This window comes from Grus americana, chromosome 11 (genome assembly GCF_028858705.1).
Source record: "Grus americana isolate bGruAme1 chromosome 11, bGruAme1.mat, whole genome shotgun sequence".
Classification (NCBI taxonomy): domain Eukaryota; kingdom Metazoa; phylum Chordata; class Aves; order Gruiformes; family Gruidae; genus Grus; species Grus americana.
The window spans coordinates 13885546-13911904 of NC_072862.1; the positions used below are offsets into that span (position 1 = coordinate 13885546).

Consider the following 26359-nt stretch of genomic DNA (forward strand, 5'->3'; position numbering starts at 1 on the left):
CTGAGGTTTGGGAACAGCCAGCCACAGCCGAAGCGCGATTCATTAGCACTCGATACAGACCGTTAAACCCTTGCCGTGGGGCTTGCTGCCTCGGCAGCTCTGCCGGGAGCCAGCTGAGGCTGCGCACGCCTTGCGGGAAGCAAACTGCTGAGTCTGGCTCTGCCAAACCCTTCATCTGGAGCCACGATGCTGGGCAGGCCCACGGGGGCGATGGCTGTGCCCCCAGCAAGGGCTGCTGCCCTCCACCACTCCTTGTCTGCCAGCAACGTGGTAGGAAAACACAATGCAAGAAGCTGACTGTGGGAGAACTACTGCATTGCTCCCACTTGAAGGTCAGGACCCACCGCTTTGCCTTAGCAGGCATCAGACACTCACACTGCCCCCACTCCTTCACCACCCCCACAACAGGACAGGGCAGGCAAGGCTACGTTCACACAAGTCCAGTTTAAGACATTTTTATTCCTCTGCATGTTACATTTAGTGTTTAAGAAAATACAGGATCCCTTTTGACATTCATACATTTTTACAGGGGGAAAAATAGGTTTCTCTACGAGGGTGGTTATTAAGCTTGGGCATTCCCAGGCTGACTTCAGGAGGTCCTCGCCCCCCCCTTGGCTACCAGGCCAACCCCCTCCATTCCCAAGCATCAACTGCCCCAGTGCCCAGAGCCTAGGCCTGCAGAGCAGAGCTCGTGTCATTGCCTCAAGCCAAAAAAAAAAAAAAAAAGTAAAATAAAATAAATACAGTGCCCAGTATTTCCAGTTCCACTTTCCAATAGCTCCTACACTGGATACTGCAACGGAAGAGCTGGGGACAGGGAGTGACTAGACTGCGCACACAAATATCTAAGAGACCCACGTTAGTGTGTGTGACTATCTGTAACAGGGAAACAGGTTAATCCTGTTTGCTAGAAACCTAGAGGAAACATAAATAAGGGTTCCCCACACGTGCGTAGTCACAAACAGCTACTGGACAGCAGGCTGACACTGCCTCTGAGCGCTGCCATGTGGAGAGGGAGGACAGCGAGGCAGAGCTACTATGAAGCTCAAGGCAAGAAATCCACACGCTTCACGAACAGAACGCGCCTGCCCACGTGCAGCCCCTCGGCTCGGGGCAGCACTGCGAGAGAGGTGGCAAGCAGCAGCTTTCACTTGGCAGGACATATCTTTGCACTGTGTCCGGGCCAAAGGCTTCCTAAGGGCAGCGTCGCCCACATGGTCGTTACTTCTAGGCTGCCAGTGTGCAAGAAATTCAGATTTAAATGTTACTATAGAAAGCAGATTGAAAAAAGCAGCTGCTGGGGTAAGACCTCTATGACGCTAGGTGGGCTGCTACCCAGAGGCAAAGCTGAGGGCCAGGAGGGAGCGAAAGGCTCACTAGACGAGGTGTTAGACAGCGAGCGAGCTACCTCCCCTTGGCAGGGCTGCAGCACATTGGCACTAGCAGCAGAAAACAAAACAGATGTTACGAAAGCTTCTTCCAAGCACCAGCAGACTCCACTTGGTCACTGCAGGGAGAGAGACGCACATGGAAAAGAAGTGATACTCTAAGGCAAAGGCCTTTCTCTTCAGGACCTCGGGACACCAGCGCAGCTAAACACCCCCCCCACCCCGGCTGCTAAGTCCCTCACAAGCTCTCTGCCCTTCCCGCTAACAACAGCTGCCTAAAAACCTCCTGCCCGAGTCTTGCAGGCAAAACCACGCGCCAGCGCCCACCCCGCTCCGACTTCCCCCGAGCACCAGGCCCCAGGGGTACCCCACGCCCTTTCTGCTGCTGGCATTTCTAAAGGGCTGGTGAACGCTGTCCCAACCTTAGGCCTCGCACGGAGGGATATAAGGTATGAGCTGTACTGGAAGGGAATGGGGAGAAAGTGTCAACAAGAGACATTGTCGATCCAAGTGGTTCGAACTCCAGTTCAAGCTGAGGGGCGGTTAGCTGGTACCGGGAGAGATTTCTGGGAACTCCTTATAAATCTCCAGGATGATCAGTTTGTCCATCTGGCACTGCTGGCCCTCCTCCTCCTCCCCCAGGATGCGCTGCAAGATGCCCTGCAGGTCGGAGAGGCGGTGCTGGTGCTGCAGATAGGGTGTGGAGCGGATGATGGCGTGCATCAGAGAGAGATACTCCATCCTCAGCTGCCAAGTGGGAGGGGAGACAAAACACAGAGCACAATGAAAGATTTAAAGTGAGATAAACAAGCATGCCAGCCTCCATTACAGCATGAGCACAGGAACAGCTGCTGCTGCACCACCAGCCAGAGAGTGACTCCAGAGGCACCTGCTTTTCCTTAAGGCTCATTAGTAGCTATGGAAAACTCTGCTCTTCCCACAGCAACCCAGCGCTGCTCTTCACCCGCTCTCAAACATGGGCACATCCTCTGCCTTTTGCAATACCAAACCAGAGAGATCCCTCCTACTTCTACTACTCACAGAGGGTCCTTGTTCCCAAAGGCCTCTGGACAGAGGGGTGCAGACCACCAGAAGCCTGGCATATCTTTCTTCAAACGTGCCTTTCTACTGCTGTGTTCCAGGCAGGATAAATGCCTCCTTTCTCCTCAGCCCTCGAGGTTGATTTGAGCACCCAGAAACGTCACACCCACCCCAGGACTCCACTCTTGCCTGCACCAGCAGGCCCCATGGAGGGCCAGGAGAAACACCATTGCTTTGAGACTGTGCTCCCTTGCCAGTGCCTATGGGTTACTGCGAGCACCTTGTCTCCTGGGGAGAGATCAGCAATCTGCCGCACCAGGATGTCTATCAGGACCATCATGTCCGTGTGGTAGAAGATGCTGGCTGTATCCTTGCTGGCAAAGATGTCCTGCAGAAACTTCAGCACTGAGTGCGGTGGCTGAGGCTGATGCTTGAAGATACAAACTGGATCATCTGTGGGAGGCAGAGAGACTGTGCTAAGCCACACACTCCCCATTGCCAGCCCCCCTCCATCTTCAGTGCACATCCCTTCGTTAGATCCTACAGGCTTTGGAGACAAGGCTGCCCCTGGCCTCGGCCAGCCACTCCCTGCCTGTGGCTCGCCTTTGTGCTGGCAGACCTTAGCGCCTTGCACAAAGCTGCGTAATCAGGATGGCAGCTCTGCAGGGTACCAAGCTGGAGACCAAACTCATTAGCATTAGCATTAATCATTGTTTATGTTTCACCTACCATCCCAGGTGAGAGCTCATTAGCACATCACCTCTCAGTGCCTCCCCTTTTTGCTCGTCAGCTACCACTCATTTTCTCCCTGGTTTATCAAGTCTTATCCAATGACCCCTCTGAAAAGCCCATCGGAGCCTGTACCAGAAATGAGCTTTCACCACAGAGACCAGGCTAGTACCGTTTGAGAAGCAAGAAAAGAAACACTTCCATCTTCAAATGAGCCACCATATCCTGTTCTCTTCCAAAACACATCCCTGCAGACCTCAAGAAGGGCTCTGGGACACTGCAGCCCCCTCCCCCCCCAGCAGCTGTCATGAAGGTGGGCAAAAGAGAAGCATCTTCATTAGGTTATGGCCCCCCCTCTCCTTTGTTTCCCCAGCCCTTCGCAGTAAGGTGATCCCTGTGGTGAGTCTGGCAGGGAAAGGGCTAAACAAAGGCTTTGGGAGGAGGCCAGACAGAAGAGCACTGAGATGCTGGCTGCCCTCAAGCTGATATAGTGTGGAGACAGTGATTTGCAACCCCAAAGAGAACTAAAGCCAGAGTAAGATGAGCTGCAAGCATCACAGGGTGAGTTATTTACCAGCAAATCAACAAAATGAATCTCAGGCAGCAAAGCCCCTGTGCTCCAGAAGGTATTAGAAAGCACAATAGTGGCATGCGGCACAGGCAGAAATACCTGGCACTGCTCTTCCCGTGGAGATCTCCAGCTTTCTAGCAATCTGCTTTGCAAAAGCTCTACACGTACAGTGGATTTCACTCTACGCCTGGAGCAGACACAAAGCTAACCCTCTGCCGGCGATTCTGAAATGGGAAGTTCCACTCTAAGCAGCATTTCGGAAGGCAAGACCTCCCTCTGGATCTGTCCCCTGGGGTAGATGACTGCCAGCACGGCTGAGGTTTGTGTGCCAGCGCTGATGGAGTCCTGTCTGTCCAAGGACAGAAGTGGCCCAGGACCAGCTTTCCTCCCAGACAAGAGCTTGCCCACATTGCAGCTGGCCACGCTGTGAGCTGGGGCTGATCTGACCCAGAAGTACATGAAAATGGCAGCTCAGAGGCCTCTCCTCTCTTCCTAGATGCCACCAGCACCACTTTATTCTTTGTGCAGCTCCGTCCTCAGCAACGCAGCCTGTCACCCTCAAAAACTCACCAGGAAGCAGCTCATCCTGCCTGAGCCAACAGCTCCTCAGCTACATGCATCCCCGACACATCCCACCCCTTAATGAGCACCGGGCTCGTCTCCCTGAGTCACCATTAGCTGCACTCCCTGCCAGGCATGTAATAGTGCTGCACACACTCACCTCCCCTGTTCAGCAGCAGCAGCAGCTTCTCTGTGAAAGTCTTGACATTCGAGTGCTTGCTTATTGTAGTCATGATCACACTGTGTTCTGGAACTAAGAAGAAACCTGTTCAACACATCCCTTTGTTTCCTGAAGGCCACAGTAATAAAAAAAATAAAATGGTGGAGGGCTCCTATTTCACACTAGTACTCTAGGGAGCTTTGAGGAACCACAGTCCATCAGGGCTACGAAAAGTTTCAGCCCCACAGAGTGGGTGGGCAGGGAGAGAGAAGGTGAAATAAATCTGGAAACAATGCATGAAACACTCAGGACCTTGTGCTTTTTATGTGCACCTGCCTCACATCACATATGGGCTCCAGTCCTGCCAGCCAAATTCTGTGAAATACGTTGCAAAGGTTTTATGTTATCAAACATTACCTCTGCTCACAACCCTCTGAAGCCAAGGGCTCCACGCTCCAGTATCCTCTTACTTCATATCAGCAGTGCCCCACTGGAATTTATTGCCTTGCAAGCTCTCATCAGAAGGGATGGCCAGGTGCCAGGAGCATGCCAGAAGGGAAAAGTTCTTCCCAGCACTCAGCATCAGGCTGTGCAAGGGTAGAGGATGAAGACTTCTTCTAGGAAGTGTCCCCTAGCCTGTTTTGAGGGTGGTTTGTTGTTGCTAAAATATATTCACCCTGGCAGACTTTACACATGTGTGAGTGTGCACACTCAGAAGCACCCAAGCAGCACAATGTGGCTATTTCTGTGGCATGGGGTTGGCAACCCTATAACATTTTACAGGCTGAAAAGTGCTTTAGGATCCCTTACATTGAAGGGCATCAATATAATATGCTTTTAGGAGAGTTTTTTAACTAATGCTGCACCACTGAACTGTATGATAGATGAATCTTGCAGACAGAGGAATAAAAAATTCAATCCACTAATAAGCAATCTGAACATCATTTAACACATTCTTAGCATGAGAGAACAAGTCACTGCTCTTGGCTACACCCCAGGTGGGCAATAAGCCCCCAGAAACACGCTGCCTCTCATGCATTATTGCCTAATTACTGCGGCCAGGAAGTATATGGGTAAGTGTGAGAAGGGGTAATGAATGAAAGCAGCAGAGACTGTACTTAATCAGTCTCTGTGCAATCAACTTTCACATGAAATTAGAAACTTTCACATAAATTTTAATGAAGCACAACTCAAAGTAACAGGTAAATTACTGGACACGTCCTTGCTGCTTTATTCTCTCCTCTCTCCACAAAGCCAAGGATAAAGCCATGAAGCAGAACAAGACAACTGGAGCAACAGGAGATTTTGGGTTAAGAAGTGTCCTCTCTTAGCAGGACCTGGAACTACTCTCCAGTCCTCTAACCACAGACTTCAAAACTCACAGGCTGTGAGAGGGCAGATGCTCTCTCTAGGGACCAGACGTGTCTGTTCTCATGGAGCTCAGCAGGGGAGGGAGGACAGAGAACGAGGGCAATCAGGAGAGAGTGCAGCTCAGGCCAATGTTGAAGAGCCTGGCCCCAACACATGGGCATTGAATGAGGTTCAGGAGGTGCAGCTGGGTAAGCAGAAGGTTTCTCAAGACCTACCAAAGGCAGAGGACTTTCTTCTGGACTGGTACCAAGAAATGCCCGCTGAAGAATTTTCTCTCCCAAATCAGCTGTGTCTATGAGTTAACCCCACTCATGTTCTGCAAGTAGAGCCCAGCAACTGCTTTGATCCAGGTGGTGTGGAAGTACAGAGAGAAATCTGCCAGGCTTCACAGAGCTGCTGTGCCCCAGAGGGTCGGTTGGTTGGACATAGGCTCTCAGACTGTTTTTTCCTCTAGGGTTTTGCAAAATATTTAAACACAGTGTATTGCCAGAGGCTCGGGGAGCTGGAGAAGTTATCATAGCACCATGAAGACCCAGTGAGATTCTCCCTCCCCTCTTCACACCCTCACTCCAGACTGAAATCCTGCCAAGGCAGAGCAGCACCAAACTGACCTGGAATGTGGAGATTGAAGGCCAGAAGGACATTGACAAATAAGTCAGGCAGCTGGTCAGTGGTGTCTGAGGGCAGCCCGTCCTCAATCACATCTAGCAGGAACTGCACAAACTGAGAGTTGAGATGTTCTGCACAAGGAGAAAGAGGGGCATTTACAACACAGTGAAAATAAACCAAGCCACTTCTCTGTGCTGTTATGCTTAAAAATCCATCAGTGGAGCACCAGTGTCAGCCTCCAGGGAATTAACAACCCTGCAAGTAGACTAGACAGACCACTGAAGTGTCTTTGTGAGAGAGACAAGTGGCTCAGAGAACTATCCACAGTGCAGGGGAACACTGAAAGTTGGTCCCCCACTGGCAATTTTTTTTTGAGTAAATAAAACACCAAATCTTGCTCTAGCTGTTGCTACAGCATCACTGCCGCCAACGAAGGCTTCATGTAGGAAGAGATTTGTATTCTTGACCACTGGTTTAATCCATGTATTTAAAAAAAGTAATCATCCAGATCATTAGTAATAACCCATTTTTCAATTTAGCTATTAGGAAAGCTCAGGAGCTCATGCAAATAAGTCCACCTGCAGGAAATAATTGCCAGGGTTACACGAGGAGAGAAAAGCAGGAGGTGTGGAGGCTCATTCCACAGTCTCTACTGCACCAGCTTAAGCCTTCTATGTGTTTACCAGGGTGTTAAGGTGAAACTGCTGAGGAGATGCTTCTAAAAATCTCTACTGCATTTCTAGGAAAACTGAACCCAGAGTTTCCCAAATATGGGGAACACAACATGGCCTGGGGAAGAAGCAGGCAGGCAGGGCTTCCTGGCTGAAGGTTGGAATGAAAGGGCAGAGGATAAAACAGGCAGATCTGGCACAACGTTTGCAGTTCCTTATTGACTGCAATACCCTTAATCATTTCTACTTTCCCTAAGAGCCTGAAATACGCAGGGCTGCACCACCCTGTTAGAAGGGACACCAGGAAGAGGCCACACTCTGCAGCTGACACCTTTAGTGGGTGTTCACGGAGCGATCTGGGCTCTCAGCCTCATCAGCAGACAGAGCGTCTCTGAGGCAAGCAAGAGGTGCGTGCTTTCACACAGGGCAGAGGTAAAATAAAACGATGCTTAGTCACAGTGATGGGCAAATCCACCTCTTCTGCAGCATGGCATCAGTCCTCCACTGCTCTAACCCAGATTTGTGCTGCGCTCTGGAAATCTGGCATCTCAGCCCAGTGTTTCTGCAGCCAGGCTCTATTGACAAAGACCAGACCCTACTCTCGCCCTGCTCGTGCTGGGCTCTCCCCTAGCTGTCCTTACCTTGGCCACCAGAAAAGGTCCCTTCCCTGTGCCTGCTGGCACACCCCAGATGGCCCACCGTCATGCCTGCTGTCCTACCAAGTCGTAAGCATAAGCTGCTCTTACCGTAGTGATGATATGGCAGGGGCTCCCCCATGGAGAACATCATTGCCAGCACCAGTGCAGAGTAGCACATCTTTTGATGATCTGCAAGGTAAAGGTCCTGCCATTAGTTCTTCTGAGGAAGCAAAACACTGCTCCTCAGCTGCAGCTGGGAAGTCACACATTCAATACAGACATTTAACACTGATTAGATTGCTTCTCATTCCTGTATTTACTGAGCTATAAGGTTGTTTTTCCCCCTGTTTAAACATACCACATGCCTTCTGTGCCATGTGTTTCCAAAGCAATTTAAAAATAATCACAACAAGAATTCTCGATTTTTTCCCCCCCCTTCCACTTAAGAGAATCTGGGCAAACTCGGTCTGAATAATTAAAAACCTCCCCTGCACAGTCCCAGGACACATCCCATAGTTATGCAATTACTGAACCCAGAAAAAGCATCCATCTGGCCACCTTGAAATATTGTCTGTTCCAACCAACACCACCCCCGGACAGTTATGCTGCTTGTTACCATCTCTGCACCGCTCTACTTTCGCTACCTCAGCTCTGCCTGGAGGTGTAAGAGGTCTCTTGGGAGATCACTGCTCATGACTCGGGCTGTGCATCTGCCCACCTCCCAGGCCACATGCGTCTCCTGCATTAACACGTCCCGCAGCCTGCTAGTCCAACACAATTTTTGCTGGCAGCAGCTATACGTGAATATTCCCCAGAACCACAGCCAGTGCCTTTCCTGAATTTTAATTAACAGATACACCTCAACAGATATTTGCAGAAGAAAAGAAAAAAGTCATGGAATAGGATCTGTGTCATCATCAGATGTAGCCTCCATCCAGTTTAGCAAGTCTGAAGACGATCAGAAAAGGAGTATTATTTTTATAAAGTAGGCTACCACACATACTGACTAAATAAAGTTCAACTACATCTGCCAGAAAGAGCCTTGGGGCATTTGTTACAAGGAAACTGAGGGTGTATTTATAAAAAAACTGACCCAAACTACTTTTCCTTAGAGGAGAAAAAAGTCTCTTCAGTGTATGATGCTCCTCCCACAGTACTGCTTCCCTGCACAATACATGCTGGTTCCAGCACCCCCCTCCAAACCCTTTAAGACATTTCACTTTCTCTATACACAAATCGATCCATCTCTAAGCACCTGCACCCTGTAGTTTGGTTTTAATTGTGCAGGCTGATGTCTTCACTATCACTGAATACTCCTGGACTTGGCCAAAGGACTTGCAACACTTGGCAGCTCTCAGATTTACTGTTAATGTGGCAGGGGGAATGCTGGCGAATCAGCCTCATGCTCCTGGAAAGTCAACTCTGTGAGCAAAGCCTCTATAAACAAAGAACAGAGGGACTTTGTCAGAGCTCCACAAGATTTTTGAGTTTTCAAATCACAAATACTTTGAGTAAAAATAGATCATTTGAGGCTTAAGCAGAGATACTACAGCACTGACAAGATTAAGAGTGTAGGAGTGCACTCCAGACCATGTGGCAGCAAAGGAAAGTTGGAAACTGCTGTTTACTTTTGGTAAAGGAGGATATTCAGTGACTTAAATATAATTCATACTTATATAAGCTCTCAGTTATCGGGTATCAGTGATGCCAAAGCTCACGGTAGCAGAAAAAGAATCTGACAAACTGTTCACCACGCGATTTCTTTGTTCTTTCCTCCACGGCTTCAGGAGTTGGGTATCAGAGGCAGGATACTGCAGTAGGCAGACAGAGGAACCTGCCGTTCCCATGTTTCTAGAAAGGCTTTCATGAGCAAAACATTTTCTCTCATCACATCAGGAGCAACGAAATAATGATCTGAGAACCAGAAGCCAGTGATAAACTTGTGGTTGTAGCAAATATGGAGGAAGAGATTAATTAGGGATGAGGGAGGCGGGTAGTTTTACACATCCTTGGCCCATCTACCAAGGACTGCGTCCATTCATCTTGGCTGACAGCAGACTCCACTACTAGGTGGCAAATCTTGTCATATTTCCCTAAGGATGCTGAAACCAGTCAGAAAGCTGATCTCGGGGCAAATCCAGATTAACCCAGTACACTTGCTCAGCACAGACTACAAGTTTTTGGAGTGTCCAGCTGCAGCAAGACCCACCCAAGACTCACCATGCTGAAGAACAGAGTAATTGCCAGTCAAAGCACAGTTTTGGGGTGGGTTTTTTTCCCCCCCTTCCAAAGCAGCACCAGTGGCTGCAAGAAAGTAAATAGCACTAATACAACTCTCCTGAAGCAGAGGGACTCTGCTGACAACAGACTGATAAGCATCACTCAAGTGGCTGTGAAGGGCAGGAGAGATGCGTCTGTTTGCTCACCAGCCTGCATTTCCGAAGCCTGCTGAGGTACTGCTAAGAAAGCTGCTATCACGTATGAAAGGTATTTCTCAGAGGCCTTCAAAGACCTTGCTTCCAACCTCTAAACACAGCAGTGCAAAATCTGGGCACTGGGAGCAGACACAACTGTCTACAACTGAAGTGAAAAGAGCCCGACAGCTGCCTTGCATGTACACTGAGCTGCACCAAGGGAGAAAGTCAAGATTACAGACTGGATTATCCCCGTCTGTTTTCTTTGGAATTGTTCTGGCTAATTCTGCCTCGCTGTGGCTTATTATAAGCTCTTCTAACACTGATAGATGTGCAGGCCAGCCGCAGCAGAGAGAAGTGGCTGTCCAGAAGCAATAAGACCCAAGCATCTGGCAGCAGAACTGGCCAGCAGCCAACACGCCTGCATCAGCCCCAGGGTAAAGTGCCTTCCCATCAAAGGCACCCAGCATCCATGCACAGAGCTTCTGCCTCGGCTGCTCTTCAGTAACAAGCCAGGAGGGATCCCACAGAGCTGCTGCAGCCAGTTCAACGCTCCCCAGTTGCTTAGTGCTGGCATCGATTGCTCTGGCCCCTGCCATCCGCAGAAGGGATTAGCTATTCCACAGTATGTCACGGATCAGCTGCTATTCCCCAGTTTTTAGTACCAAAATAAGCTCAAGTCATTCTAGGATTCAAGGTCATGTTTTCACACAAGGTACGCCTGCCATTTGCTGGCAGGACATGGAGCAGTAAGCACCAGAACAGCAGGAGGGAACTACTAATGCCCTAAAACACCTCTGAAGGACAGACACGTTTGGGTCAAGGATGGTTACTTCTCTGCAGCGCTGCTGCAAAGGCCAAGAGGACTGGATGCCGCACAGATGACATTTGCACAAGCGCCTGCCATAACCTTAGCACAAGACAGGCAGCACAAGATCAGGACACTGATTTGGGAGGCTCCTGTAACCAGAAGTGGTCTGTCAGCAAAGGAAGAGCAGCATTTCACCCTTCGACTGTACTGCCCATGTATTACGGCAAGCAGGGAAAAAACCCCTCGCCTTGAGATGAGGCTAGGGAAAGAAGAGATTCTGCAGGTTGGCAGTTGCAGGACAGAGCAGAGACACTTTTCACCCACTTCCACTGCAAGGCTTTTTAGGTCCCCAAAGCAGAGCTATCACTTGCTGGGAGATAGGCCTGCTTCAACCAGAAGTGCTACATGGAGATCAGCAAAAGTGTGCAGAAGTAACCTAGCTCAGAGCTCGATGCTCTATCACGGCTGAGTTAGCTGTGCTATCTGGGAAGATGCAGCTCCTGGCAAAATGCCCTGGACAGCAATGCTGCCACCAGGCAAGGACTAACAAGAGTGACCAGCCCACCCTGCCTGCACGAGGGCAGCTCGGGGGACAGAGCAGGAGGCTGACGCCTGTTTGGGCATGGTGCAGAAGATACCCAATCTTTATGAATTAGTGATGGATGCACAATAAAGTTTATTTCTGACAGCACAAAATCAGGAGTAATGTTGCCACAGAAGCACAGTCATAGTCCCATAACCAAGTATTATTTGCTTCTTGGACAGTAAAACTGCAGCCTAAAGAAGCAGCTTCTCATGCATAACCAGGTAACACACCAACAGCATAAGAAGTTCATTGCATAGAATTGATAATTACTGGTAGCACAAAGAGAAAGCGTAGCCAACACAGGCGTAACGATCTCAGCCTCGCACCACACCACTAGTGCTTTGCCCTACCCTGAAACACTATTTTCCAGGCACTCTCCACCTTTGAAATGCCTGCACTTCAAAGCATCTAAGCAAAGAGAAGCACAAAGCCTTCTGCAACAGGCTTGATTTTCTCCTCCCATACCCCTTTTCCAGACACCAGATTATCCCCTTAGTCCTGTCCACCACACAGTCAGCTTGGCAGAGCCTGTGGTGGAACACTGGGGACAGGGACATCTATTATGCATGTCCAAGGTGGCCATCTGGGACATTTACTTGGCTCACATGAAATGGATGTGACGGTCCCTGTTCTGTGCAGGCTTGTCAATCCCTACACAGTCTCATCGCCAAATTATACTTCTCCACAGCTCCGTGATGCCCACAGCAAACCAATAGCTACAGATTGCAATCAGGGCAGCAAGGCTCTGAACACTGGGGCTCTTCTGATTTGATCCACATGTTCATCACTCAACATCTACTTTACTTGTGGGTCACAATTAGCACAAAACAATGGATTTTCAATATCCCTTTAAGGGAAAAAAGTAGTATGTGCCACTGCAAGCACTGGTGGCCTACAGGCTAACTGCAAAATGGGGAGCAAAGCTGCGCCTGCCCAGGCCCAGGCACGCATGGGGAGCTGGAAGGTAATGTCAGGGCTGTCTTACTACATGTTCACCTTGTTCTTAGGCTTTTCCTCAGCATCTGCTCCTGGCTGCTGGGAGATAAAGGACAGTGGGCTAAGCAGGAGCTCTGAGGAACAATGCTAGCAAAATCTGACCACACCACCACCAAGCTTTTGAACACATGGAGCTGAAAGGGCAGGAAGGACATTCCTGTTAATAGCAGGGACAGGTCATCCTAACAAATGGAGCAGCAGCATGAAGTAGAAGGAACATGAGGGCAAAGCCTGGGTATGGAAAGCAAAGAGCTAGGAAAAGCAGGGCGGTGGCACTATCCTGCAAAGGACCAGGACCACAACTTTGTTAACAGCATGACCATCTCCCTTGATACAGTGGTGGAGAGAATGTCCTTTCCTTTAGTCAGCACACATGTCATTCACCAGCAAGAAACACTGCAAAGATCTACTGTAAAGTGCTGAGAAAACCTGCATATAAGCAGCTGCAGAAATCTTCCTTGAGATCTGCAGGTGTCTCTTGTCAGCATCATGAAACGAAACTGGAACAGCTCAAAACATGCTTCAAGACATCTACAAGAATGCAGATCACTAATGGCACATTCAAGAGCTAGAGGGCCTTGCATCATTGGACTGAAACATCCCCTCCCGTGCATTCTCCATTTACAGCTGTAATAATCTGAACAACTTTAAAAAACAGACACCCTTCTCCCCAGAGCACTGGGCAGGTAGAGCAGTCAGGGGCTACCAGTGCTGCTGTAAATCATCTAATGGAAAGACACGTCCCTGGGGACCTGGGTACAGCAGCTCTGGCTCACCTTGTGTGTGAGTCTGCATGTCCCGGGCCAGCTCCATCGGCAGCACAGAGTTTACAAGCGTTGAGATGACTGCAGCATCCAAGTTGCACATGGCTCCAAAGCACTTCAACAGCAGCAGCCTTAACGGCACCCTGTGTTCCTGCAAAAACAATTTATTAGATCAAATGACGTCCCAAGCAAGGGCTTGCTCTAACTGGCTAGAAGTTCCTGCTGTTGGGAAGCTACAGACCCTCCCAGGATGATGGTGAACCCTGAAGCTCTACTAGCTTTTAACGACAGCGTAGGAGTCCTTTTACAATAACGTTCATAACTGGGCTGGCTACAGGCTGTTAGCATATGCGGTCAAATGGCAGGTGGCAGCCAGAGCTCAGATCTGAAATGTCCCACTTAATATGATACAAATCAACAACCTGTACCCATGTCCAGCAAACAAATTTAAATTTGCTGGGTAGCCAGGATTCTCTGAGCACACTGAGGTTTTGCAAATGCTGCTCTGAAGGATGTTTCCTGACAACATGGTATTTGCAAACTCTCTTCAGCATGTCATGGTTAACGATCAGGATGGGAGCAGCTCCTCCACTGTGAAGCTGTCAGGTTTGCACTGGGAGCAGAGGGTATAACCAGAAGGTTTTGGGACATACAGGGGTTCCAGCAAAGACGATGCTCAACCTGCAGCTCAGCTCCCACACAGGAGCTCTGGTGCTGGGGTAACCTTCATACTCCAGCCTCAGCCAACAACCCCAGGGTTGAGAGAGGAGTGAGCCAAGCCCTGCCACTGGGCACGACCAGCCAGGACAGGAGACCCAACTGCTTTCCACCTGGCCAGGCTTCCTTGAAATGGCAGTGAAAGCCAGCAGGCTCCATTAAACCTGCCTTCCGCCTTCCCACTGCTCTCAGATATGCAAGCTCTGGTGCCAAGCTCTGAGTTCAGACACACAAGTGCCAGATGAAAGCTAAATGCTGCTTTTAAAAGCCCTGATGTGCTGTAGCTGGGGACTTACGGACAAGATGGGGACAAGTTTCCAACCCCTGCAGAGTCCTACAGCATCAAATTCCAGGAAGGAGAGGGACAAAGCAACACTGCATAGGCATTGAAAGCAAAACTTCCGTTTCTTCCTCTGAATACTGATTTTCTTCCTCACTCCCAGGGCTTCTACTCACAACCTACTTTCCTAAGCAAAACTGTTTACTAATGCACAGGAGTGCATCAATTAAAAGAGGAGCAGTCACAGCCTGTCAGCTTTCCCAAGGCATCCTCGGAAATCCTTCCTCTAGACATTAGCGATGCCGATTCTGTTCCTCAGTGGAGCTAATAAAAGCAGCAAGCTTTACCCTTCACAGTGCTAGCTACCGCTTCGAAGTCTATAGCATCCTCTGCTCTTCCATACAGCTTGCATGCACAGCATTGACATTAGCCAGCATGCAAAAGGGATGAGCTGCAACTCCATTTAGTTCACAGAACTGCCCTATCCAGCAGGAACATCTTACATATATTCATCACAGCAACCCTGCTCTTTTACACCTTCATGGAAACCTCAAAAGAGGAGAGATTTGATGCATTCTGCCACCTTACCATCTGATAATATGCCACAAGGGACAAGACTGATTCAAACTCGTTCTTCTTGCACATTTTCTTGCAAACTTCTGGGTCTGCATCTGTCTGGAAGCAGGAATGAATGGGTCAGCAAGGTGCCTGCTGCAGGGACCTCGAGGGAGGCCAGCTGCTTTCAGATCTCCGTAGCCCCAGCCCAACCATCTCACAAAGAAACTGAAAGCAGAGCACAAAGACAGCTCAAGAACCACTCCCCTGCAGATTCTGCATCAAAGCGAATTATTGAGAAATGTCTCTGCCATACAGCATGTCTTGGGCTGAAAATGTCTAAAAAAACCCCACGACCCGAGCAGCAGCTTGATGAGTGCATCATGCAGTTGCACACAGCAGCTCCAACGCCGTTCCCACCCTGAAAAATATTGTGAGTCTCCTCCCACCCCTAAACTGAGAGGAAATGGTTGCACAAAATCCCCCTCTGCCTTGCCCTGCTGGCCCACAGCGAGGCGGCAGGCCATACATTGGGTGACACAAAGACACTGGCATTTGTTACACAAAAAATATCTGTTCTGCTTATGTCAGAGCTGGAGAGGAATATGAAACGGGTACCAGAGCAAACCCCACACCAGCACTCGTAACAGACCATGTCACTGTGCTGAGCGGCAGCTCCCATACCATCACACTCCCTGTACACGTATGGGATTGTATGTGCTAGTGACAGCACTAGGACAGTACTTCCCACTGCTGCTCACTATGGGGATGTACCTCTCCTATATGCACAGATGTGGTGAGATACTTTATACTTGCTCACAAAAATAGCTTTGAAGCTCACTTTCAAGACAACCAAAGAGTCTTCTTTGCATGTAATGGGCCTCATCCTGCACGTACTTCCCAGCCACAGAATACATTTTAAGTGGAAGACATTTTCTACAGGCCTAGGAGTGCAACAACACCCACAGCAAACTTCTAGGTTTGCTGCGAGACAACAGTTTTTCGTTTTGGAGGTGAGGGTTTATGTTCTCCTGTGATAGGTCAATACCACAGGTACCATGAAGAACAGTCCTATAACTTTTTTCAGAACAGCTTTGTAAGGTGGAGCGGAGGGCAGCTCAAGAGCGCTGCAGACCCCACACAGGAGGGCAGGGCCTCACATCGACGGTAGGGGATGCACAAGAAAACTATGCCCTCCGAAACAGCAGATCTGATGGCAACACAGGAGGTCAGAAAGAGAGAACTTCACTGGGACTGTCTGCTCCATCTATAGAGAAATTTACTCACCAGGATGCGAAGCAGCTCCTCCAGGTAGCAGCAGATGACATTCTCATCCTCGTAGAGCGCCCAGCTGCGCTGCTGAGCATCATCCTTGTGCCTGGCCAAATCTGCAAAGATCACCTCCAGCCGCTGCTCGTCATGGCAGATCTGCCCCGAGGGCAGCCCTGCACTCAGATTCTGCACAATAGCAAAACCACTGGTTAGTGGGGTCCTGACAGCTAGCTGTTGTTTGGGTGCCTGTTTCCTCTAATCTTTGTCTCAGGACTGGCAGCTGACCTCATTCAGTCAAGAGCTGGCAGTAAAAAGCCAACAAGTTTAAGACACATGTGTTATTTCAGCTCTCATACTTTTGGGGCCTCTACCCACCTCCTTGCCTTGCACAGCTAATGCAGTGAATGAATCAAAATAGGTGCCAGAACTGGTACGTGGTCAGAAAGTCTTTAAATCCAAGCTGCCACCATCCTGCTAGAGCATTAGCTGTCCTCTGAGGATGTTGAAGAACCCAAGAAACTTAAACAAAGCTACGCCCTTTTTCTTACTGCTTTTAGTAACCTAAGGCTGACCCAAGCAAACCAACATTCCCGAAGCCGTGGGAATTTGTACCTGAGTCTCTCCTAGACCACATAATTGTAACCTCTTAGCACACATACACACCACAAACTTCCCCACTTCCCCTCACGGCAAGCCACAGGGTGTTTGCAGAGCACCATGGGCTGCCTGCCTGCCCTGGGGAGGGCGAATGCTGCAGTAAGGGCAATGCTCATTTCCTATAAGAGGAGCTTAAGGCAAGAAGCCAACTCAGATGACCACAACCCTCTGCACATTTCACAGCACTTAAAGCTAAACTGGCCAGAGTACTACACTCAGCACCAGCTAAACCCTCACTCTCCCCTCCCAGAGGGCAGCTGGACAACACCGCATCTTTCACAAAAGCAGTCCAGTGCGTGCCAAGAGCATGGGGCAACCCAACCTCAGTGAACTCTATTATGCCCCCACAAAACAAAACACTGGTTTCCTTCTAGGTGCAGGCATCAGGCAGGTGTTCAGAAGCCCTTCAGAGGACACACTGTAGACTCTCAAAATCATCCTGAGAATGGGGAAAGCCAAACCAGTCTGGCACAGGCCAGAAGCGCAGCCAGGCAGCAGCTGAGCACAGCTCCAGGCTCACCCCCAGTAACACAGATGTGTCCTGGACACCAAATCACCACGCTGCACAACTGCCTCCAGGAAGGAGAAGTTCCCTTCACTGCCCCCTCCCTCCAGCCTGACAGGGGCAGATGTTCCTTTAATCCTTGACTCAGGAGCAAGCACTTGCACAGTACTCTACGTGCCAACTGCTCAATACCAGGTCTGCCATCTTCTGCAGCAAGGACAGGAGCCAATTCATCTTGGGCTGCTTTGGTTCTGCTTTCTTCCAAACAGCAGAGCTCAACCACTGCTCACAGCAGCTCTGAAGCTTGTAGCTACGATACAGACGACTCAGCAAATCTTACTGCACATAATCCTTTCTCAAATTGCTATCAACTGCATCCCCACCACTTCTACCTCATACGTAATCCTTGCCACAAAGGCTTCACTCTTCAGTTGTCTTTCCCACACTTTTCCTCTCCTTCGAGAGAGGGGGAGTATTCAGGCAGCAGTTAACCTGCCCCAACTGCTGCTGTGCTCTGTGATTTAGGATAAGCTGCTAGGGCCTAAGTAGATCATATGAACTACCTGGATTCCTGAAAGCAGGGCAAGAAGGGGGGACCAGCACATGGAACTGGGCTGATTACAGGTGACGAGCCCAGGCACCATTAAGAGAGATAAGGACTAATTTGCAGAAGAACTTAAATTATATACACAAGGGTTTGGCAGCAACAACAACAAGCAGCAGGAGACCAGCGAGGTGGAAGAGAACTGAGCCGAGAAATTCAAACAACAGGGAAAACCCACTCACTGAGACCAAACCCTTAACAATTTCTGGATTAAGCTGTCTTGTAGCACGCAGTGACAAGTTACGATCATTCAGTGCAAAAAGGCCTTTGTTGCTGCCAGCCAGGATGCCCTGCTCCTGCACGGTGTCTTCTCCTGGAAGCTTAGAGAAGACTTCGTCCTGCCCTGGTGCAGCTCCTTCCTACAGGCTGGCTGTGCTGCCAGGGGCAGCAAGCCTTTAAGCAGGTTTCACATTGCAAGCAGAGCAGAAGGATTTTGTACGGAGACACGAATCCATGTTTTGTGTCAGCGGCGACACACACAGAGTCTCAAACTCACAACACCAGCACGTGAGATTGCCAAGCGTGGGACTGGCACGCTTCCTGCACACCTTCCACCCTCCAGCCCTTTCTGGGAAAACCACTCCAGGTTTAACGGTAACATCTCGCCTGCTTTATTAGAGACAGGCTTGCTAGTAATTGGCTTTGGGGTATTTGGGGTGTGAACTAATTAGAACTTCAATTTAGTGCTTCAATTATATAATTAAAAAGTATTCTTATTGTTGCTGCTCATTACAGAATTTTTGTCAGGCAGGTTAACACAGGAAGGAGCATGCTGGTTTAACACAAGCCTCTGTATGCTCTTAAAATTTTGGGAAGCTGTGGACAGCCTAGGAGAAAACCAGGTAACTAGCTGTGAGAGAGGATGGCAGCTTTCAGGAGCTGAGCACAAACACAAGAGCATGTCCCACTGAATGGTGACTTGTCACAGAAGCAAATACATTAGTTAAGCAACTCACTTGATCTTGCCATCTCCTCTCCTTAGGAGGGCCTACAACACTGCAGTGTCACCTGCCTGTCCTTGTGTGTCCCAACTGCTTGGGAGAGGGTTCTCCATTTATGTACCTTACTCATATCCTCCTTGCCAGAGCACTGCAGGGCTGTCCTACCCAGTCCACTGCTGGGATGTCTTTTTGGATGAGCATTTTAATGAGTACTCGTTTTAATGATCACTATTCAGCCTCTTATCACTAATCTGCTTCCTCCAATCCTTCATCTGCAACCCTTATAACTCCACCAAGCATCAAGCTCCTAATGGACTTGGATGAGATCAATCCATTAAAAAGCTCTTCAATCCGACTGGTGTAACTACACCATGCACCGTCTCGATGCACTCTCAGCACCATTCTCAGCCCTCCCACCACCGGGGTCAGGTCTCTGCTTATTAAACATCTTGACAGCTACTACAACCTGCAGCCTCGTCATATGGTCATTTCCAGGAATCTGCTGGAGAACTCAATAAGCAGGAGGAGGTTTCGGTATTTCTAACACCACCACTTTGCATTACCTTGCTTCAAATAGTTCCCTCCTGCCAGCCCAGCAGAACAAACTGCTGCAGGGATTTTGTTCTTCCTAAGCAGCCCAAAACCATTTTGGGAACCTCATTGCACCCACGCTGCTCAGAGGCGATTGTGTCTGCCACGCAAGACCAGCTGCCGTCCTGCCGAGCTCTTCCTCACCTCTTCCCATGCCTCCCTCCCCACTAGCAACCAGTGCAGTGGGTACACACATGTACCAGCAGTTTCCTTCCTGATCAGCCCAGACCTGCCTCGGGCAAACCATCTAGCAGGTTTTTAGACACATTTCAGGGGGACTGTGCTGGGAATTCCCCTCTCCTCTGGGCAGCAAACCATTCCTACTACAGCACCATCTATAAAAACCAGGCAGCTACCACTGTTCGACACATGCAGACTGCCAGGCTCCTCAGCAGCCGCTAAACCAGATGAAGCATGGTGCAAGAGAGATGCCCGACTTCAGCTGAGCCAAGCTTCCCAGGGCAGGCTTTTCACATGCATTCTTTCAGCAGCAGCAGGTCCACTCCTGGCTGGACACCCGGGGACACAGCCCCATCGCAGGCTGGCTCTGCAGGGAGGCACTGCCTGCCGCGCACAGGCCTGCGGGGTGTCACGGGGAGAGAGGAACACCCGGCTTTCAACTACCACATTAGCTATGCTTCAGTAAGGTCTCTGCAGCCTTCCCTTTTCAGGTGTCCCGGCCATTTCCAGCCCAATGCGCATTTGCTCTGCAGCGGCTCTCTCTGGATGGGCGTGACCCATCTACAGCCGAACTGAGATGGCTGCACGTGAAGACTCTGGCACAAACCTTCACAAAGGCTCTTCTAGCAATTAGCGAGCAAAGGACTTGCCTAAGCACTAATGCATTCCTTCCACCCTCCAGATTCACTTTTGTTACAGTATTTCACTAAGGAGGAGCCCTACGTAGGCATGCTAACAGCTCAGCCAGAGGAGTCAGCCTTGAAAGCTCTCACCCTGCTGACCTTCCCATTGTCCCAGGCGAGCAGAGGGACAAAGCTCCCGCAGGGAAGAGCTGAGCCCCAGAGCAGCATTTGTGTCTTGTCAAAAGCAATCCTCCTTCAAGCAAAGCCGAATCGATGAATGAACGGGAACTGCAAGGGAGAGGCAGCCCCCGTGAATTTAGGGGAAGCAGAGGGAGCTCGGCCACACACTAGCCACGAGGTCTGTCAGGGCTCATTAGGCAGCCACCAGGCACTGGTGATGGGCAGCTGGGAGCAGGTCACAGCCCAGCACTGCAACGGAAACCTCCTCCAGAAATATGTCACCTCCCAGACCAACTTCCTAACTTGTTCCTCCATCTCCGACATGCAAGAACCATTCGACCCCACCCAGCAGCCTGGGCTGATCTATAAGACCAAACTGAATCATACACCTTTGTCGGCATTTTTCAAGCTTAAATTTGAGGCAACTAGAGATGGGTCTGAGTCACAAGTGCAACACAGCAACACTAATTTAATAAAAAGCAGATAAGTGATTTCTAAGCGCTCCCTCTCAAGGTGTAGCTAGCTTGTGTATTAGGCAATTTTGCTTGCCTCTCACTCAGTTTAATAAATTCTCAAATCGACCTCCCTAGACAAGATGTCTACGGTACTACCTCCTCCTCTCAGATGGGAGGTAATTCAGCAGAGCTGAAGGCAATCACATATCGCCAATACATACTAATCCAAGTGATTCTCTAGATGCTTGAAAACAAAGCAGCATCTGTATGATCTTTAGTTATGTCCAAATTTCAAATGAGTTCCCATGAAAGCCAGCTCCAGTTTAGACGGTCACTGCAGCAATGCCTTTGAAAAGAGGTTTCATTTCCCTCTGCACACCTTGCCCAGTCACTATGCTACTCATCAGGAGCCGGCTCAAGGATAAGAACAGGAACCATTTCCAAGGCCAGGTGAAATTCTGACACAGGGAAACCAATTCAGCACGTTTGCTCCTGCAGATCAGGCTTCCCCAAGTAGTATGGTACCTCTGAAACATTTTTTTTCCTAAGGTGTGAGCACCCCAGCACCCTCCTTGTCTTTGCTGTTCCCCCAGCATAGCCTTATGTTACCTCTTTAAAAGCAGGAGCATGATGCTGTCCCAGCAGAAGGGTCTTTTGTTCTCTTGAAAACACATGCCTGGGCAGACTCCACGCTGGAGGAATGGCAAGGTAAATAAGAGGGAAGTGCCACCACAGTTCAACCTTCAGAAGGCACTGGGGATAGGAGCAAGGTAATAGAGTCTGGAATTGATTTAGTAAACCAGTGATCTGACTTCAAATGAAGACTGGAATAGGAATAGAAAGAATATAACTAATTAAAGAACGTGATAGAAAGGGTTGAAGTAGGCGTATCTACTGTGAGCAGACCAAAGCTTTAAATCAAAGTTGATCTCTTGCTCTGTTTTAGAGGGTGAAAAAAAACCCTTGAAAAATATGCAAAAGAAGAGTCGACCACATATTTGCATGGATTGGACTGTAGAGGGATTTCAGAAGTTACAAATTAAAGAAAAAAAAAGCCCTTGACTTAGAACTGACAACTCAGCAACAATTCTACACAGAAACCCCTGAGATCGTGAAACGATTTGGTATGATGAACAACACAACGTCAACAATAATAATTTGTACCATTAAACCACGCGAGTGAAGTTACGGCAGTACAGCCACCCCACAACTATGGGTGACTGCCCTTTTATAACTGTGAGACCTGGTCTTCTACACCGGGTCAACCACCTCATCTGGAACAAGGCACCTCCATATCAGCAGAGCTACATCTTCCGCGTGGGACATTCAGGAAAAATACATATGCCAGCCACAACACTTACACCTGAGCACTGTGCAAGCCCACCCAGACTCTCCTGCATACCGCTCAAGATAGGTACTGAGATGTTACGAGATGGGTCAGGACCTTCTGCTGTCTCTCCATACAGTACCAGACATTTTAAGTCCCGCAGATGTCCTAGATGACAGATACCATATCAGTAAGAGCAGATCCATACTTGCCCCTGCACCAGCACCAGAATTTCTTCCCATCTTTTCCAGGCTGGTCTGCAACAATGGCCATGAAATTGAGGTTTGCAAATCCCCTCTGCAGAAACCTGGTACTAAATGACTTCTAGCTTATTGTATCCCGAGAACAGGAATTAAAGATAAAAATAATATTCAAATCTTGTCCAAGGTCCAAATAACAGAAAACTGAACTTAGCATGCGAGTCACAGCCAGAACATTTGCTTGAAACAGCTAAATTTTTTTTGCTGAATCTAGATCACACATTGACACCGTATTGTTATTGAAGTAGGAAGCAATTAACTGTTGGTTTATGGCCACAAACTGAGACTTGATGATTGCTTGTAGGACCCTCTATTCAGCGCAGACAGTTAGCCAGATTATGATTTGATCTAAAATTTGAATGCCATTAGTTTTCCATATTCAAATGCCTCTGAACAGTTCATTATAATCTTGCCATTAGCAATGGAACTCCAATCTTAGATCTTTATATGAAATGTACTCCTCGGGGCTGTATTTAGCAAGTGGGAGCTGAAATTTATTATCCCTCCAACTAAAGCGGAGGGCTGCCCAGGTGCACTTCACCATCTCAATGACTGCTGCAAGCAGCATGCTTTTATTTCCTTCCTTGTGTGTCTGTGGCAGAGGAAAGAAGAATACCTGATCATTTTGGTTTATTTAGAACAAGCTCAAGATAACGCTTTTCCTCCAGTGGCTGAAAAGCTACTCTTCTGTGGTTTCTTAAAAAAAAGCAGGGCTGAGGTGTGCGTTATGGAACAACAGAGGGGTTCGCATCTATGGAAAACTAGTTTTCCTCGATTTGATGAAAGACGAGGCCAGACACATAGAAGTTTTGGGTGCTCCATAGTCAGAGACAAGAATCCATAGTATGCATAGGCATGCTGAATCTACACAATGGACGTGCAGCACCATAGAAGAAAACAAGTCTATACAATGTGTTATTTTATAAAAGGTTTCCATAAAGAAGCACTTATTGCGAAGGCTGAGTTTTCCTCAGCTTCTATTTGTCACATTCATAACAGAAAATACCTCTTTAAAAAGTCACTGTTCATTTCTTTCCTCAATTCTATGCTGCCACAGTGGTTCTCCATGAGCCTTCATGATCAGTGGTCAACAACTCATGTCAGAGCTTTCTTGGTGCACCTCCATTCCCACCACTGCTTTGTCACCAGTGCTGTCCCTGGGACCTGGAAGGTTGCCACCTCCACGCAATGTGCTGATATGGTTCAATTCACTGCCGTTCATCTCCTCAAATGAGAGACCCACCCCTCACCACAGCCTACCACTGCTTCCCAGCACCAAGGGCCCTCTCATCTGATTTCACCTCATACCCCCAGCTCCAAACTCAAGGTTATGCCATACATCTGCAGCTCATTTGGGGAATAAACTCACCTGTTTTCCACTTCCCCACTACCAGTACTCAGACCTGGTTTAAAGCCCTGGTTCCCTTGGCTAGGCATTTACTCCATCTAGCACCTCTCTCCTTTCCTTTGGGATCTCACTGCACTTCTCACCCCAAACATTATGAGAGCTCATTAGCTCATAACAACATCTGCCTGATGCTAGGAGGTGGTTTGCAGCAGCCCTCAGCCCAGTCCTGCACGTGTTACCTTACTCTCCACCACGGAGATCAGAATCTGCTCCATGATGCTGCTGGTTGCTGGGACAGAGGTCTGGATGTGGCCGATGACCACGCCGATGGCCACGCGGGAAAGCTCGTAGCTGAGGTGGGTGTTCCTGCGCACCAGCTCGATCAGTTCGGCACCTATTGTCTTGGGCACGGATGCCACCAGACCACTGGGTTCTGCTGGTGCCGGCTCCACCACAGCCGCCTTCTTATCCTCCAGGCAGAGGGAGTTGAAGGCATCCAGGCTGGCAGGGGGGGCCGGGGCAGCTTTCTTCACCTGAGAAGTCTTCTCCCCATCCACAGTGTGGGACCTCTGGGTCCCCCCTTCAGCTGGTGGTGCCGGGGCAGCCCTCTTGGTCTGGGGAGATTTGCTGGCCCCATCCTTTGGGGAAGTCCCGTAGCGGGAGTGGGCCACAGAGCCGGCATCCAAATTACGCGTTATGGTGGTGTGGACACTCCGGCTTGGGACAGGGGGTGGGGTGTTGGCAGGACTGGAGGTGGCTGTCGGGAGAGCGGTCTCTGACGCAGAAGAAGCCGTGTACAAGGTATCCAGGGATGTCGTGCTTATAGAGGAGGCGCTAGAAGCTGACCCAGGGATAATTTCAATAGTGTCTGAAAGGGAACAATTAAAAATGCCTTAGCAACAGCATCAAAGGAAAAAAGAAAAAAGAAAAAAACAAATTGCTACAGTGCAGTCCATTAAAAGGCTCATTGTGCATGCGACCAGAGCAGTTTAACTCCTCTTCCTGCCTCACTTATCTCAAAGCAAAATTGTACCAGTTCTCTCTGGAGCTTTCCTGCACAATCACCTCTTTAGAAAGGGGAAAAACTACTCTATTGAGACGAATACCCTTCAAAGGGCTTAGTGTTTTACACAGGGGAAGGGAGGGAGGAACAGGACTAAGGGACAGAAAAGTCTTTTCCCCCTGGCTTAGTAAGGGCCTTTTTCTGCATTCAGGATCTAAGCCCTCACTTTTGAATGATGGTGCCTGCGAATTGCAAGACACCGAAGGCTTCACACTCCAGCCCATGCCTCCCTCTTGCACGAGCCTTCACCAACTGCACACCACAGTTAGCACCGATGGTGAAGGAAACATTTGGCTGACAGCACCTCTAGTCTCTCCCTTTCAGCACTCTAAAACCTTTGATCACGAGCTCCACAGCCCTGCTAGCATGCACCGCTTTCACAAGCCTCCACGTTATCTGCTCTACTGTATTTCTCCCCCGCCTCTAGTTTTGACTAGCTCTAGCAGTGGTAGCTGCCCCAGGAATATTATTTATTCCAAGGAATAAAATCCACTACAAGCAAAGAGATGTTAAGATTTTTCTCTCCTTTAACCTGGTCTAATATATATTTTTGGTAAACCTTATCCGTTCATTTCTAGGGGGCAGAAATGTATGCAAGTCTTTCCCTGACTATGAAAAGAGTTACTTGGGCAGACACCAGCTACCTTCATCTAGAGCTTCACGAGAGCAGCTGATGTTGGTGCTGGAAGTGGAGCGCACCCCACAGGGAGCCCAGCTCTCAGGGAAGGCAGTTTCCCCCACACTGGAGAAAGGACCAGTGGGACAGATACGCGAAACGCCTTTACTGCACCTCTGCAGGCAACTCCAACCCCTCCTGCTCCATTGGTCCTGGGAGCCCTCCTGGACTCCATCCACAACTCCATCCCAAGGCAAGCACAAGCTAGGCAGAAAACAGGGCCCTTCCCTTCCACAGGGGTTCAGCATCCCTCTTTTCTCCTCCTCCTCCTCACAGAGCAGCATTCACAAAGTCACAGCTCCTACCATTGCTTCATTAAATCAAGATAAGGAGTTGAAGGACAGCAACCTTTGTGACTTTATCAGGGAGTGTAGTGACAGGACAAGGGGGAATGGGTTCAAGCTGAAGGAGGGTCAATTTAGATTAGATGTTAGAACGAAATTCTTTACTGTTAGAGTGGTGAGGCACTGGAACAGGTTGCCCAGAGAGGTTGTGGATGCCCCATCCCTGAAAGTGTTCAAGGCCAGGCTGGATGAGGCTTTGGGCAACGTGGTCTAGTGGAGGGTGTCCCTGCCCACAACATGGGGGTTGGAACTAGATGATCTTTGAGGTCCCTTCCAACCCAAACCATTCTATGATTCTATGATTTCCACTACCGAGTGAAAAATGGCTCAATACCATTAAGTCAGCTGGTGCCAGCCCCAAGTTTCAATTAACTACCTGCAAGTCAACAGCTCTGCCCTGCTCCGCACCAGGGAACACGAGTGGGCTTGAGATGGGCTGTGTGTCACTAATGGTGTGACTGTCACAGCACA

At 49.2% G+C, this 26359-nt stretch overlaps 1 protein-coding gene across 8 annotated transcripts in view; it reads right to left on the reverse strand.

Annotated features, from left to right (window-relative positions):
• Window positions 1-439: 439 nt before the first annotated feature.
• NCKIPSD (NCK interacting protein with SH3 domain) overlaps window positions 440-26359 on the reverse strand; it is a 54021-nt gene continuing 28101 nt past the window's right edge. For 7 of the 8 annotated variants that reach the window (XM_054837978.1, XM_054837971.1, XM_054837976.1 and 4 more), the window contains 9 exons: window positions 24045-24673; window positions 16150-16320; window positions 14896-14982; window positions 13323-13461; window positions 7848-7928; window positions 6433-6561; window positions 4451-4543; window positions 2710-2882; window positions 440-2135 (listed from right to left, as the gene is read on the reverse strand). In XM_054837978.1, coding sequence (XP_054693953.1) covers window positions 1932-2135; window positions 2710-2882; window positions 4451-4543; window positions 6433-6561; window positions 7848-7928; window positions 13323-13461; window positions 14896-14982; window positions 16150-16320; window positions 24045-24673 — 1706 coding nt within the window. In that variant the 3' untranslated portion in view covers window positions 440-1931. The remainder of the gene's footprint in view (window positions 2136-2709; window positions 2883-4450; window positions 4544-6432; window positions 6562-7847; window positions 7929-13322; window positions 13462-14895; window positions 14983-16149; window positions 16321-24044; window positions 24674-26359) is intronic. The other variant, XM_054837974.1, reaches the window with a different exon arrangement.